The sequence below is a fragment of the Delphinapterus leucas genome, chromosome 1 (genome assembly GCF_059928025.1).
Source record: "Delphinapterus leucas isolate spDelLeu-1000000601 "Yukka" chromosome 1, BTC_Dleu_Yukka2, whole genome shotgun sequence".
Lineage (NCBI taxonomy): Eukaryota > Metazoa > Chordata > Mammalia > Artiodactyla > Monodontidae > Delphinapterus > Delphinapterus leucas.
Genome location: NC_143129.1, coordinates 107,024,041 through 107,040,729, shown reverse-complemented (window position 1 = coordinate 107,040,729; position 16,689 = coordinate 107,024,041). Strand labels below are relative to the sequence as shown.

At 40.8% G+C, this 16,689-nt stretch overlaps 1 protein-coding gene across 6 annotated transcripts in view; it reads right to left on the bottom strand.

The window, feature by feature from the left end:
* Positions 1-16,689, bottom strand: part of ALG14 (ALG14 UDP-N-acetylglucosaminyltransferase subunit) — a 106,679-nt gene that overhangs the window by 23,538 nt on the left and 66,452 nt on the right. For 2 of the 6 annotated variants that reach the window (XM_089919263.1, XM_089919271.1), the window contains one exon: positions 7,588-16,657. The exons of 3 other annotated variants lie outside the window; for them this stretch is intronic. In XM_089919263.1, coding sequence (XP_089775389.1) covers positions 16,569-16,657 — 89 coding nt within the window. In that variant the 3' untranslated portion in view covers positions 7,588-16,568. One more of the 6 variants, XM_089919278.1, reaches the window with a different exon arrangement.

The window sequence follows — 16,689 nt, the reverse complement described above, 5'->3', positions numbered from 1 at the left end:
TAGCACTGGTGCACCTGACTCCATTGGTAACTTGCAGAAGTAGAATGACACTTCCTGTCAAAATCAGGGTGTCTCTTGGAGGTTTTTATTGCCTTCAAGCTTAGCTGAGTTTTGCTAGGTGTGTTTGGCTGTAGTAATGACTCTCTCTTATTATACTCTTAGAAGACAGGAGCATTGATAGGAACTGACAGAAGTGGTAGGTTTGTCCCAGTTCTATTCAGAGAGGACCCCTTTAAACCAGCAGGTAGAGAAGTTACTCCATGTTAGTATTTTGCAGGCCTTCACATCCCATTCACCCAGGGATACCTGTCAAAAATGCAGATTCTTGGGGGAGGGAAGGGGATGGACTGCGAATCTGGGATTGGTAGTTGCAAACTATTACATTTAGAATGGATAAACAACAAGGTCCTACTGTATAGCATAGGGAACTATATGTAATCTCCTGGGATAAACCATAATGGAAAAGAATATTTTTAAAATGAAGGTATATATGTGCAAAACTAAGTCACTTTGTTGTAGAGCAGAGATGGGCACAACACTGTGAGTCAACTATACTTCAATTTAAAATAAATAAATACATAAATAAATAAAAATGCAGACTCCAAGTCAGAATCTCTGGGTCTGGGGCCCAGGAATACGCATTTTAAACAAACTGCCAGGTGTTTCGGTACAAATTAGCACTTGGAAACCTCTGTCCACCACTATAGGAAGGGGGCTGGCACTCTTCATAAGTGGTGCCTTGTCTACCTTCCTGCAAAGGGGTCTGTGTGTGCTGAGGGAGAAGGCAGCGGCAGAGGAAACGTGGGGACTGGTAAGCCATCAAAGGCCATTCTCTCTTTCATCCTGCTCAAAACCACTTCGGGGACAAGCAGCCCAGCTGAACTCATCTGGAAGAGCTTTTCAGTGAGCCTGAGGTTCCTAATAGCAGTGAGAACTGCCAGGAATTGAGGAGCTCCACCATGACGCCCCTCCTTCCCTCTGTTGTCTAGATCTAGAGACTACCTCTTAGAGAGTCAGCATCCCTGGGAGGAGTCCTATCTTAAAGACTAGAAGTTAGCTCCTTAATTATCTGTTAATTCTTTAAAAATGATTAGTTGACAACATTGCGAGAATAAGGACAGGTTACAGGGAAGGAAGGCACCTGAAGGACGGCAGAAAGGGACATTAGTGGGGAGGTGGCAAGGCGGCATATCCTCTGCCACTCAAAGTCACCCTAGCTGTCAAGGTGCCCCATCCCACTGGTGCTGAAGGAGCATCTCTGCAGACGTGGAGAATGGTTTGCTCACGCTTCTCTGCATCACAGTCTGGGTCTTTGGGGAGGGGAGGGCTGGACAAGCAGGGCCTCAGTGGTGGGGCTCAGTCTGTCAGTAGCACCAGAGTGAGTCCTCTACCACAGTCATCTTAAGGGCAGGGCAACAGGTTTTAATCCAGCAGGTGATCTGGGAAACATCTTGCTTGACCAAAAGCCACATTTTGTTAAGAAGAGATTCTTAACCACTATGGAGAGAATACCAAACCTGCAGGTTTTCTAATTCAAATGTGGAGCACCGCACCCCCGCACCCCCCCCCCCGCCCCCGTTTCTTGAAACAAGCTTCTGTCTTATGGTAAACAAGATGGGGTATCTGAGTCATTGACAGTCCAGGGAGAGGGCAGTGATGAGAGGATGGACCCTGGAGCCAAACCACCGGGGAGTGAATCCGGGCTCCACTGCTTCCTACCTGTGTGACCTTGGGCTAGTTATTTCACCTCTCTGTGCCTCAGTTCCCTCATCTGTAAAAGGAGGATTCAAGTAGTGCTTTCCACATAGCATTATAGTGAGGATTAAGTGAAACAGAGCTTGACAAGCACTTAGAACTCAGCAAGTCCCTTATGCGTATTTGCTGCTATTATTTTTCTTAGTCTCTCTGCCTAAGGCTGCTTCACGACAAAGACCAAAAGAGGGGTCTTAGAGTTGAAGGGGGAACAGAATCCTCGTGTCATCTGTATGGCTCATGTTCTTTCAAGATCAACAGTGGCTCTTTTGACTGAACTGCAGTCTTCTCTCCTCCCACAAATCCTGCTGAGGGCACTGCTGGGCCACAGTCCAAGCATCTTCTGTTGGGGCAGCAGGTTCTCAGGTCCTCTTTTAAGAGCCTTTTAAGGGAAAAGGAGGTGGGACGGCAGATGAATCAACCCCCTATTTTGTACAGTTCAGCTAACAGGGCAAATAATGTACACCGAATTATTACTGGTAGGGCTTCCCAGGGCAAGGCTGAAAATAAAATTGTTAGAGGGACAGTCCATTCAGGGTATAAAATGGAATTATCTTCACCAGGATTAAATCACACTTCCTGACTGTGACAGAGCGTTTCCACGGAGAGTAAGCGCCGTGCAGCCCTTAATGCCACTCGTTCATTGTTGCTCATGACTCCTACCCCCACTGGCTGTCTAACCCCATTCAGCCTCCCCCGCCTGACCCACTGCGGTTTGAGTCTTTGAAACAGAGAGCTGGGTGCGGAAACAAGACTAGACTCCCTCTGGTCCGGGGAAATGTTGGCAATGGGAATGCTGGAGGGGAACTGGAGCCAGACACTCACACATGTTACAGATGCTAACTTTAAACTTGATGTTAATTATAATCAAATATGTTTAAAATCCATGTTGTAATTCTAATAACTACCACTAACCCATCATTCTGCGTGGTCTCATCTGTATGACCCTATTAGGAAATTTATTCATAAATTCAATAGTTATGTCCCGGGACTTCCCTGGTGGCGCAGTGGTTGGGAATCCGGCCTGCCAGTGCAGGAGACACAGGTTCGAGCCTGGTCTGGGAAGATCCCACATGCCGTGGAGCAACTAAGCCCGGGCGCCACAACTACTGAGCCTGTGCTCTAGAGCCCATGAGCCACAACTACTGAAGCCCGCACGCCTAGAGCCCATGCTCCGCAACAAAGACAAGCCTCTGCAATGAGAAGCCCGCGCACTGCAATAAATAAGTAAATAAGTAAATAAATAAATAAGCTCACAACTCGGCCAATGAAAAGCCACTATTCTTCCAACTCCTCCGATGGACTCTGTTTACTATCGCCCTTCCAGCTTCCTTTCCCCCTCTTTAAAAGAGTTCCCCTCTCCTTGTGGCCTGGCAGCAGGGATCTGCGCATAGTTGACCATGGTTGCAGACCTTCAGATTGCAATTCTTTGCTGATCCCAAGCAAACTCATTTTTGCTGGAGAAGTAACTGGCAGTCTGTTTACGGTCAACAGGTATTATAATGATGCTTGGCATTTTTCTCCGCACTTGGGCCTGGGAAGCTGAGTAAGCAATCAGGGAGCCCACAATCTAGAAATGTGGCACTGCATTCAGCCCGTCAAGCACTTTGCACAAAACCGGCGCACAGCAAAAATCTTAGGGGAGCTGGCAGAAATTGCTGATTCACTGCTGGGTCTCTCTAGTTGTGGTCAGTTTAACATAACAAAATACCTCAGAAAAAACAATGGTTTTAAACATTGCCTCTACAAATATTGAACAAAACCCTTTTATAGTATGTCATTAGTTAAAATTCCCCGCTCCAATACTGAGTCTTTAAAAACTAGGAAATGGCGGGAAAAACTTTAGTCTTTAAACAGATAGAGAAAATAGTTTTCCATTGTTTTATGTAATCACTTACAAAACTAAAATATATGTTCACCATGGATATGCCCAGTACTGCTCTGTTATGAGGGGCACAGAGTGTTATGTCCAATTAATACAAACTATGGATATAAAAGGGTGAGAGAAGAACATCATGGACTGTTCTAAAGCCATAAAGTCGTTCTCCTTTCCTTCCCCTTCCACCTAGCAAAAGTATTCACTGATCTTTTCTTGTTTACTGTTTTCAGACCCTTGTTTTAAAACTGAAAAGTTCTATAACATCCTATAAAAACATACTACAAGGAGAGAACCTGTCCCAGGGATTGAATTCTCTCTATCCCACGCAATAAAAGAATGCAATGAAAAAAACCCAAAGAAAATATAGTTCACAATACAAAAAACATCTAGCTTAGTATCCACCTAAGTACTTTTGTTAGACCTGTTTTTTGGAAAAACTGAAATAAGGCTTCATGTGCCTTATTGTGTGAATGGTTGACATAACTATGCACGAGGCAGGAGAATCTGCAACATCATGGCACTCTTGACAGTGGCCCCCCAAAGCCCCCAACACTTTGGCTTATTTCTTTTTCTGCCTTCCTTTTTCCTCCTCTCTCTTTCCCGTTAGTGGAAGGCAAATCTGTTATGCCATACCGTGCAGCTTTAACCTGCCAGAGGGCTCCTTCTCTGCTCTCTCCTGGGGGACTGGTCCAGCCCCTCTTACTGGCCAAGTTAATCTCTTTTGGCTCTGACTCTCTCAGGCTGGATTCCCCATGTTAACCCTCTGATCCTGCTGGGGAAGGGCCTCTGGCAGCACTGCCATTTGAATTCTTATTATTTTAACTTTAGAAAACAGCCCTCTTACCAGATACATTTCTCTCTTCCCCCTTCTCACCCAAACCCTGCCAATTCTACTCCTAAAGCCTCTTAAATCTGGGCGCTGCTGTTGATCTCCACTACTTGGTGTGGGCCAACTCCCCTCTCACCTGGTTCACCTCCTCGCTGCTTTGCATGCCCCGCCCTCTCCTCCGTTTCACTCTCGTAGTGCTTCTACATGGCTTTCTCCTAAAATACAAATCTGACCCCGTTAGCATTTATCATCAGTGGCTTCCTGCTGCCCTCAAAATAAAGTCCAAATACCCTGAATTAAAAATTATTCCCGGGGCTTCCCTGGTGGCGCAGTGGTTGAGAGTCCGCCTGCCGATGCAGGGGACACGGGTTCATGCCCCGGTCCGGGAGGATCCCACATGCCGCGGAGTGGCTGGGCCCGTGAGCCATGGCCGCTAGGCCTGCGCGTCCGGAGCCTGTGCTCCGCAACGGGAGAGGCCACAACAGTGAAAGGCCCGCGTACCGCAAAAAAAAAAAAAAAGTTTTTCCCTAAAACTCACTACCTGTACTGTTTTCCTTCATCATTGTGGTTTCAAGGCTCACCTGCAGTATTTTCTATGGTAATAGAGAAACTCATGAATATCGTTTAAGTTAATATAATAATAATAATAAATGTGAGGAATCAAGACATACATTTCTCATGTAATAATATATCTGTTTGTAGCCATGTATTGTACTTTGGTGACCCTTTAGGAACAACTAGTTTTGTAGTTCTAAAGTAGACTTAATTATCCAAAATGCTTGCTTTGTCCAAATTAATGAGTCGTGTAACACATATGCCAGGGTTAGAAAAGATCTGGCCAGTGTGCTTACTGGAAATCAAAAGCTTTAGGACCAGTATTCCTTCCCATTTTTTTTCTTTTTTAAGCAGTAGTGAGGAGGGGGAAAATGACCAAACCGGGGTTCAAAAAGAGAAGATAGAGGGCAACAAAGACATATCAAGCCACTGAATGACTAATTCTACTTTAGGCTGGTCCTGGTCAAAGAATGACAGCTAACAGGTACTCATATTCTTTGTGAACAGTATCTCATTTCATCTTAATCTCCATAGCCACAATAAGAGATGGGTAAGATTATTCATATTTTATAGGTGAGGAAATAGACCGGCAATATTTATTTTGTCTCCTATGGTAATCGCTGGTTAAGTATACCACTTAGAGTTTTAAGGGCAAATACTCAACCTTCCTGTTTCCCTGGAAGGAAGGGAGCTTCCAGGTCCCAGGAAGGAGGAGTGAAGTTTCTGCTCGGTCTTCTCACTCAGCCCTTCCCTGGGGGCAGGAGTGGCCTACCCCTCAGTGACTAGGTTAGGAGAACAGCTGAGGATGCACAGCTCAGCCAGGCCCCCTGGGCTTTTTTCACTCTCTTCTTTTCAGCTTGTCTGTCTTCAACATCTGTCCTCTATACCTGGCTTGTGCGCTAAGTAGAGAGGCGGGCCTGTGGCCTAATTTAGCAGAGACGGAAACCCACGGTGGCTGCATATATTAGCCACATCGTCCAATCCGGCTTTCATCAGTTGATAAAGCTAATATTTTGATTTCTACTGTCTTATTTCTCAATTGGTTGAGAACATAGGAGAGGAAGACAGAGGGCTATTAATTGGCTCCCTAAAAGCCAAATACAGGCACATAAGAGGCACTCAATAAATATCTGTTAAATGAATGAATGAATTTGTCCAAGGCCACAAAGCTAATAAACCACAGAGACTTGAATCTATGTCTGACAGAAGAGCCCATGGTTTTCTAAAATTCCCACTTCCGTGCTTCTTGTAGAGTGTTCTATTTCCAGGCTTCAATTCATGCTTCAGCATGGCTGCCAGGAAGCTGGAAACAAAGGCTGGTGTAGGCATTAACTACCTTAAAAACACATGTCTGCCTAAGAACTTAGCTGATAATCTGTCTACAGCAGTGACTAGGGACGAGTTCAGCCTGTCTGCCTGTTGTCCGCTGTACTGACTGAGCCCTCAGGTACATGAAGAGGGACCTGGAGGATGACAGAAGCAGTGCAGGTGGCACCAGCAGTGCATGTAACAGACCAGGGAGGAGAAAGGCAGGCAGCCAAGCATGAAGCAGGATGTGCACAAAAGGGGCAGGGCAAGGGCCTGGGGACCAAGGGGAGAATGAGGCCCAGAGGGATTTCAGGGAATGGAGGATGGGAAGGAGGCAGGGGAAGGAAGAATGAACAGAAAAATCCCCAGAGAACAAAAGGCCATAGAGACAGGAAATAAAAGTATGTCCAAACAGAGCATAAAGTGGAGGCAGATAGAAGAACAAGAGTAAATCACTAGCTATGAAAACAGCCACAAACTGATTTTCCATTTCATGTCAAGATGATGAAAAGTGAGGGCTGTCCTGTGTGCCAGCAGCCTTCAGGAACTAAGAAATAAAACACCCAGGTTGAAAATAGTTTGGGGAGCCAGAGGATGACAAGATTCCTCCTGCAGGCAAAAGTGAAATTAAAGGAATGACCGCATCTTCTACCCCTTTTCTCCACCGATCCCCCTCCAGTCACAAAAGAGGGAGGAGCTGCTTGGCGGGCAACCACGTATGACCTCAGCGGGGACCCTGTTCTGACTGAGCTAATATAGTTGCTTTTTAAGAGAATCTGGTAGAACTCAGGATTGTGTGTTCACAAACACCATATAAAAAACAGGGTCATCGCTGCCTTCCAAGCAGTTTTTTTCAGTCTGTTGAAAGGCCGGCCTTCGTCTTTTTTTCCCCTCACTAGAGCAGCACACAAAGAATTGTCTGACACACTGCACCCACTGCAGACGAAAGCGCTTAAGTGTGAGTGAAAGCAACAATGTTTAGAGTGACATTTACTAGCTGCAAACAGTGAAATCAGAGAGCTCCAGTTCATGCAGATTAAATGTCAGGCTTGAAAACATTTAGCAGAGTATTAGCTATGGAAGTTTTTAAAATTTAGGATTTGGTTTTACACTGCAAACAGCACTTAAAAGTTTTTAAAGCAAACAACTGAGTCATAAGCTGAATAAGAATATATATTTTGTACTGAAGATGAGACAAGTGTAGGACAGTCACAGAGTTTGGCTCAACAATGCCAGAGGTGCTCGCTGATCTTCACCTGTTCAGATGAATAAGAGAAAAGTGACAATCCCCACACTTCATGTTTTGGAAAATGCAAGTCAAAATCCAGAAAACAGGAGTTTCTAGGCACATAATTTTCCACACTGGGCATGGACTTTACAAGCCCAAGCGTTTTTACATTACTGTTTCAGAATGAATGCTTTTTAATGAACCTATAAAAAGTCAGAGCAGAAAACAGATCCCCTTTTTCTTTTAAGAATATTTTCCATGGATAAATTTATGCATGATAAAATTGGCTATACGTGCCAAATATAACATCCGTTTGAACACGACTAAACAATAAAATCTCCAAATCTGACAATATCAGCAGTCGGTCCTTCCTTCATTCAAAAGAGCTGGTAAAGCACCCTCTCTATTTTGCTCCTTATGAGGTACTGGACAGATACAAAGCCAATGAAAATGATTAACATTTCAAGCTTTGTTCTAAACACTTTATAAGCAGTATATTATCCCCATTTTACAGATAAGAAAACCGGGGCTTCCAGAGGTTAAGGACTTTGCCCAAGACCATAGGATCGCCAAGTCATGTAGGATTCAAACTCTAGCCACTGACTCCAAAGCCTGAGCAATTAACTTCTATTCAAGGAACTCTCAGTCTGGCAGAAAGCACAGGCACGTGAACAAATAAAGGTTAACGCAAGAATATGACACAACAAAGATATGAACAGAGACGCAGAATGAGTAATTCTGTCTCAGGTCTGGGACCCAAGGAGGAGACATTTAAGCTGGGTCTTGATGTATGAGGAGGAGTTTTTCAAGGTGAAAAAGGTAACAGTTTCTCTAGGCATAGGGAACTACACTACCCAAACATGGAGGGCTTGGCATGTCGACGGAATGTTCAGAGTTCATGGTATATTTGAAGGGGGGCGACCATGGAGGCCAGCAAACAAGGATATTATAATAGTCTGGATGAAGATATAAAGGAAGGTTGGAGCAGGGGAAACAGAGGATGCCGTTGTTTGGACAGCAGAAGTGATGGCCTGTGACCCACTGGATGTGCACAGTGAGGGAGATGAATCCATAGTTTCTAGCTTTTTAAGACTACTGTAAAGACTGAGAATAAAGGAAGTAAGACAGATTGAGGAGCGGGTTAGAGAAGAGGAAGATGATACCTTGCTTAGTTTTAGAAAAGCTGAGTTACAGATACTTGAGGGATACCTGGGCATCTCTACTACGCTCTCTACTTTAATAAACACTGAGAGCCTCTTGTACCAAGTACTAAGGAAGTTAAAAGAGAACAAAACTGGGTCTTGCCTTTTCAGAGTTCATGTACTGTATAGTCTGGCTCTCAATGGTGGTAATATATTAGGGAACTAACAAGATCATTTCTGGTTGTTACAGTGACTGAGGGGTGCTACTTGCACTTAGTGGACAGGTGCCAGTGATACAGATATTCTGCAATATTTAGTCTGCTTCATACAACAAAGCACTATCCTGTATCTCACTGGTCATCCATATGGGTGATAATCCATTTACAATTATCTGAGCTTAGAACCTAATTCTGTTTGACAAAGAAAAACAAAAATTGTTTTGCCTGTTTTATATATACACTGAATTTTTCCAAATAGAACTACCATGGAAACTGAAGGAACACTGTTGTACTTTGTTTTGTTTGGACTTTTACCAAGAGTGTTCACTACTTAAGAAAATTACATCAGGAGTTGGGGGAGATGAAAAAGTTCTAGAGATGGAAGGTGGTGACAGTTACACAACTATGTGAATGTACTTAATGCCATAGACCTGTACACTTAAAAATGATGAAAATGATATACTTTATGTTACATATATTAAAATAAAATAACTTATAAATTGAAAAAAATTAAAGAGAAAAAGAAAAAGAATATTACATCATGGGCAGCAAACCTACTCATAGTTTTTGAAAAGTTACCCATGCAATGTGCCTATACCAGTCTGCATTGTAGCTGCCTTAATCGTGCTACTTCCACATTCCAAATATCTACTTTACTGTGTCTCCTGGTGTGGTCATACCTGGAGATACTGTAAAACATGTAATTTGATTACACATTACTTTCTTTTTCTTTCTACCTTTAATTGCAACTAGGGCATTATATTGTATTTTTGAAATTATGTGCTGCGTAGGTGGGTTATATTAACTATGAATTTCATTTCAGGATAGGGAAGGGTGTGTTATATTTGTTATAAAAAGAATACATTAGTTTGAAAGGGTTGAGAATCACTAGTGAGAGAGACATATATAAACTGAACTAAAGTACAAGGAAAACCATGGCAGCACCTCAGAGAGCTAAAAGTACAAAGGAAGAACAGGGGAAGAGATATAACTGGCCATGTAGGGTCTGGGAAGGCCCATGGAGTAGGTGTGATGTGAGCAGGTGCTGACTGACATCCTCTGTTAGAATAATTCCAGAGATATGGGGCTTGGTATCTGCCTCCAACGATGTCCATTCCTTCTGCCATGGCGTTGATTTTTATCCAGTTCTTTCCGATGTTCTTCCTGTATCTCCCCCTCAGTGGCCCTCGTTCTGGGAGGCTCCAGTGGGCAGAGCATGATGAATCCCTAGCCTACGCAGCATCTCTGCCAGAATCTGAAAACTGTGGTCTCTGTAATACTCTCTGGTTAATCTTCTCTTCTTTTGGCTAAATCTCCCTGCTTCCTCCAACTGTTTCTCATATAACTTGGTTTCATGTTCCCTTACTATCTGGGTCATTTTCCTCTGAACATGCTCCAATCTGTCAGTGGCCCTTTAAAAGTGTGGTGCTTAGAACTGTATGTGGTTTCCAGCGCTGAAATATATAACTGTATTTCCTAATATCCCCCCAAAAGGGGAAAATGTTACTGCTCCAAACAGTGAGATCAGGATGGGGGAGGGAACAGGGGAGATCTGTCTTAATCATCATTGTATTTCCAGTATTGAAAAATTTTCCTTTTTTGTTTAAACAAGTTAAATCTGAATTTTTAATAGTCACAAATAGAGTTCTGATCTCAAAGAGCTTTCTTTTTCTTCCCAGTTTGTTTTTGTTTTGAGGATACAATGAAAATGTGGGTTTGGCTAATAAACACTAACAATTATTTTTATTTGCCAATAGCATCTGTTTACCATCATCTTATAGTCATTTCTTGTCTGCCAATGTCCCAGGTCAATCTAACCAAGACTGGCAAGTGTGCCACCCTTTCCAGGGCTTGACCTGTAAACTGGAATTAGTATTTCTGCATTAAGCATGGACCTGGTGTGTGTGGAAAGCCCCTGCATTCCTGTGTGTCTAGTGAACGTCAGCTTGAGCCCCATCATGCATAATTCCATCTAGGCTCCTGATTTTTCATCCCATTTTGGTCTGAGACTGAAACCTTGCAATAACTTGACTGGCTCTTACCAACATTCTGTCCCCTCGGACTGAAACAGTGCCAGCTCATCTCTTCATTCTAGATGCTAACGACTCTTGAATCACAGTGACACCATTCACTGGTCTGAATCTTTGGAAGCTACAGCAGAACTCTGCAGAAGAACATCACTCTGACATAAATGCCAGCTTGCTATCCACCCTGAATGCAAAGACGTCAACTAGCTGACCAACAAACGGGGACAGGTTAGCCTCAGAAGTTTAAGCACTTTATGTCACATCTGCTGGCTGCCCAAGTCCCAATACACTTTTGCTGCTGAAAAGACCAGCTCAAAGGTAAACTATGTGAGAGCTGGGTTATTTGTCTGTTTTGTTAGTTAATGTACCCCAAGCCCTCGGAACAGTGTTTAGCATATAACAGCTGCTCGACAGATATTTGTTGAATGAATTAATGAAATGACCTGGTATGGCAGATATCTATCTTTGTTTTGCCCAGTATTCTCTTCTTTTGAGAACTGCTTCTTGATCGTGCTGCCAATCATGAGACTGAACAAGCTAGCAAATGGTGTTACGAGTCTGGAGCTTATTGTCTACCTATGTCCCTAGCCCCTAGATTCCCTACAATTCAAGCAGGTATCTGCACTCCTTCTTACTTCTGGAGAATCCGAGGCACAATATCAGGAGGTTTGATGAATGTGAGTTGTACATTTTGCAGTTACATCATTCAGAGGCTAAACTTTATGTGAATGTCAATCACAAAACCCAAGACAGACAACAGGATAAAATGAATCTCTAAGATTATGCTTCTAATATTATTGATCTTCATAACTAATCAAATACTAGTGTCATAATTTACCTTATTCACATTCAAATAAATTTGAGATGAAACTTTTTCAAACTTCTAATGACAGATGAAATACAGTCTTTATAATGTCAGCTTTACCATGATAATGCTATTTAAGGTTTCTCAGAAAAAATTAATCTGTGAAATATGGAAAAAATATATATTGGATTAAAATGATCCAATAAGTGGGGGGTGGGAAGGAGAGCAATAGTTGGATAAGGCTTTTTAAAAATTGTGGTAAAATACACATAACAAAATTTACCCTTTTAACCATTTTTAAGTGTACAATTCAGCATCATTAAGAACATTTATAATGTGTGCAACCATCGCAACTAACCATCTCTAGAACCTTTTCATCATACCAGACAGAAACTCTGTACCCAATAAATAATAACTCCCCACTATCCCCTCCTCCCAGGTCCTGGTAATCTCTATTATACTCTTTATGGATTTGCCTATTCTAGGTACATCATATAACTGGAATTAAACAATATTTGTCTTTTTTTTTTGGTCTGGCTTATTTCATTTAGCATAATGTTTTCAAGTATAGATGTTATAGCATGTATCAGAATTTCATTCCTTTTTATGGCTGAATAATACTCCATTGTATGTATATACCACATTGTGTTATCTATTCATCTGTTGATGGACACTAGGGTTGTTTTCCCCTTTTGGCTAGTGTGCTATGAGCACTGGTGTACAAGTATCTGTTTGAGTCCCTGATTTCAATCATTTTGGGTAAACCTAGGAGTGAAATTGGTGGATCATATGGTAATTCTATGTTTACCTTTCTGAGGAACCTACACAAGGGTTTTAAAGATAACTTATAAAATTTAAAAACATATTAATTTAGGAACTATATTCTGCAATAAGAAAGTTATTCCTCACCTGATACTTCACATATCATTACTGGAGACAGAAAGACTGCTGTAGTAAATAGAACAGAGGATACATCATTTCCTTGTAGTGAAGGAGGAGTTTCCAAATAACTACAGATCCCCAAGAAGGTAATATGTGACAATAATTGCAACTTACTAAAATGTAAACACCAGGATTTTCACAAACACGAAATATAGTCTTCTTTAGAAAGCTCAAACTTTCATTCAGAAATAAAGAATGAATCCCACTATGTAATCATACAACTGTAGTCTCTGTATGCAAAATAATTGATCAGTTTGCTTCTGAAGTGTAAAGGTTATGAAAGACTAGGAAAGACTGGAGAAATGTCAGAGACTAGAAGAGACGACAGAGACCTGGTAAGTAACCAGGATTGGAATCTCGGATTGGATCTTGAACAGAAAAAGTATGATGACGGAAAAACTCGCGAAATCCAATAAAGGCTGTAATTTAGTTAATGGTTATTATACCAGTGTTAATATCTTGGTGTTGATAACTGTACTATAGTTATGTAAGATATTAATTCCAGTGAAAGCTGGATGAATGGTATACAGGAATTCTCTACTATTTTTGCAACTTTTGTGTAAGTTTAAAATGATTGCAAAATAAAAAGCATTCCATATTTTAAAGAAATTATACCATTTCTCTACAATCTCTTTCAGAGGATAGAACTGGAGGGAATACTCCCTAACTCATTCCACGAGGCCAGAATTTCCCTAGTTCCAAAACCAGACAAAGACTTTACAAGAAAACTATAGACCAATATCTCTCACGAACACAGATGCAAAAATTCTCAACAAAATATTAGCAAATTGAATCCAACAGTGTTTGAAAATAATTATACACCACAATCAAGTGGGATTTATTCCATGTATGCAAGTCTGGTTCGACATTTGAAAATCAGTTCATGTAATCTATCACAACAACAGGCTAAAGAAGAAAAATACATGATCATAGTAATGGATGGAGAAAAGAAGCATTTGATAAAATCCAAATCCATTCATGATTAAAAAAAACTCTTAGTAAACTAGGAATAGAGGGGGAACTTCCTCAGTTTGATAAAAAATATCTACAAAAAACCTACAGCTAACATTATACTTAATGGTGAGAAACTAGGAGCTTTTCCACTAAGATCAGGAACAAGGCAGGGATGTCCCCTTTCATCACTTCTTTTCAACATTATACTATAAAGTCCTAGCTAATGTAACGGGATAAGAAAAGGAAATAAAAGGTGTACTAATTGGGAAGGAAGAAATAAAACTGTCTTTGTTGGCAGATGGCATGATCTGAAAGAGCTGACCAAAAAATTCCTAGAACTAATAAGTGATTATAGCAAGGTTAATAGGATATAAGGTTGATACACAAAAGCCAATCACTTTTCTATTGGACAATTGGAATTTTAAATTAAAAACACATAACCATTTACAATAGCGCCCCAATCAATGAAATACTTAGATATAAATCTAACAAAATATGTATAAGATCTATAGGAGGAAAACTATAAAACTCTGAAAAACAGAATCAAAGGAGAATGAAATATATATTCCATGTCCTTCCCAATTTGATCTATAGGTTCAATACAATCTTAGTCAAATTCCCAACAAATTCTCAATATTTTGTGGATATCAATAAACTAATTTTGAAGTTTACATGGAGAGGCAAAAGACACAGAACGGACAACATAATACTGAAGAAGAACAAAGTTAGTGGACTGACACTACCTGACTTCAGTAAGTACGTACTGACTTTGTACTTACAATAAAGCTATAGTATCAAGACAGTGTGGTATTGGTGAAAGAATAGACAAGTATGTCAAAAGAACAGAACAGAGAGCCAGAAATAAAGCCACATAAATACTGATATTTGACAACAGAGTGAAGGCAACACAATGGAACAATGATAGTCTTTTCAACAAATGATGCTGGAACAACTGGACATCTACATGCAAAAAAAAAAAAAAAAAAAAGGAGAGAATCTAGACACAGATCTTACACCCCTCACAAAAACTAACTCAAAATGCATCATAGACCTAAACGTAAAACGCAAAACCATGAAATTCCCAGAACATAACACAGAAAATCTATATGACCTTTGGTCTGGCAATGACTTTTTAGATATAATACCAAAGGCACAATCCATGAAAGAAACAACTGAAAAGTTGGACTTCATTAAAATAAAAAACTTCTATTCTTTAAAAGACATTATCAAGAAAATGAAGACAAGCCACAGACTGGGAAAAAATATTTACAAAAGATATATCTGATAAAGGACTGTTACCCTAAATATACAAAGAACTTTTAAAACTCAACAATGAGAAAATGAATAAGCCGACTAAGAAACGGGCCAAAGATCTTTACAGATACTTCATCAGAGAAGACATACAGATAGCAAATAAGCAGGTAAAAAGATGCTCCACATCATATGTCATTAGAGAAATGCAAATTAAAACAATGAGAGACCAGTACAAACCCATAAGAACGGCCAAAATCCAGAACGCTGACAACATCAAATGCTGATGAAGATGTGGAGCAACAGGGACTCTCATTCATTGTTGGTGGGAATGCAAAATGGTCCAGCCGCTTTGGAAGGCAGTTTGGCAGTTTCTCAGATAATTAAACATACTCTTACCATATGACCCAGTAATTGTGCTTCTTGGAATTTACCCAAGGGATTAAAAACTTATGTATACGCAAAAACCTGTACACAGATGTTTATAGCAGCTTTATTCACAATTGCCAAAACTTGAAAGCAACCAAGGTATCCTTCAGCAGGTGAATGGATAACTAAACTGTGGTACAACCAGACAATGGAATATTATTCAGCACTAAAAAGAAATGAGTTATCAAGCCATGGAAAGACATGGAAGAACCTTAACTGCATATTACCACCTGAAAGAAGTCAATCTGAAAAGGCTACATACTGTATGATTGCAACTATATGACATTCTGGAAAAAGCAAAACTATAAAGATAGTAAAAAAAAAAAATCAGTGATTGTCAGGAGTTGGGGCAGTGAGGAATGAATAAGCAAAGCACAGGGTATGTTTAAGGCAGTGAAACTACTCTGCATGATAATATAATGGCAGATACATGTCATTATATATTTGTAAAATATATAATGTGTAACACCAAGAGTGAACAATAATATAAATAGCAGGACTTTGGGTGATAATGAGGTGTCAATGTAGGTTCATCAATTGTAACAAACGTACCACTCTGGTGAGGGACGGTGATGACGGGGGAGGCTATGCATCTGTGGAGGCAGAGGGTACATGAGAAATCTCTGTGCTTCTGCTGAATTTTGCTGTAAACCTAAAACTGCTCTAAAAAATAAAATCTACTTTAAAAAAAAAAGTGAGAGAAAGAAACAACAAGCTACCGTATACTGATATTTCTATCAGCCTTGTGACTACTCATTTGTGTATTATGGATTTAGAAAATACCACAAGAATGAGTTAGTTCTTTTTGCCATTCCTAAGTTCTACAAAGAAAAGGAAGTTCTTATTGACTGGAAGGGAAAAAAATATCACCATATCATTCCATATTTAGTGAAAAGTTCTACAAATTTGGAAGAGAAAATTCCAACAGGGCCTAGCAGAAACATAAACAAGCAACATGCTTCATTATATAAACAAAGAAATTGAATAAAGTCAGAGGAATTGTTCTTATCATATACTTAGAATACTGTGTGGACAGAGGGCCACACTGATCAGAAAGCCAACTCAGAAAAGAATGAGGCGTATAAAAAAATAAATAAAATTCATAAACAAGAAAAGAATGAGGAATGAGAGTGCATCTAAATTAGCCTAGGGCTTCCCTGGTGGCGCAGTGGTTGAGAGTCCGCCTGCCGATGCAGGGGGACACGGGTTCGTGCCCTGGTCCGGGAGAATCCCACATGCTGCAGAGCGGCTAGGCCCGTGAGCCATGGCCGCTGGGCCTGCGCGTCCGGAGCCTGTGCTCCGCAACGGGAGCGGCCACAGCGGTGAGAGGCCCGCGTACTGCAATAAATAAATAAATAAATAAATAAATT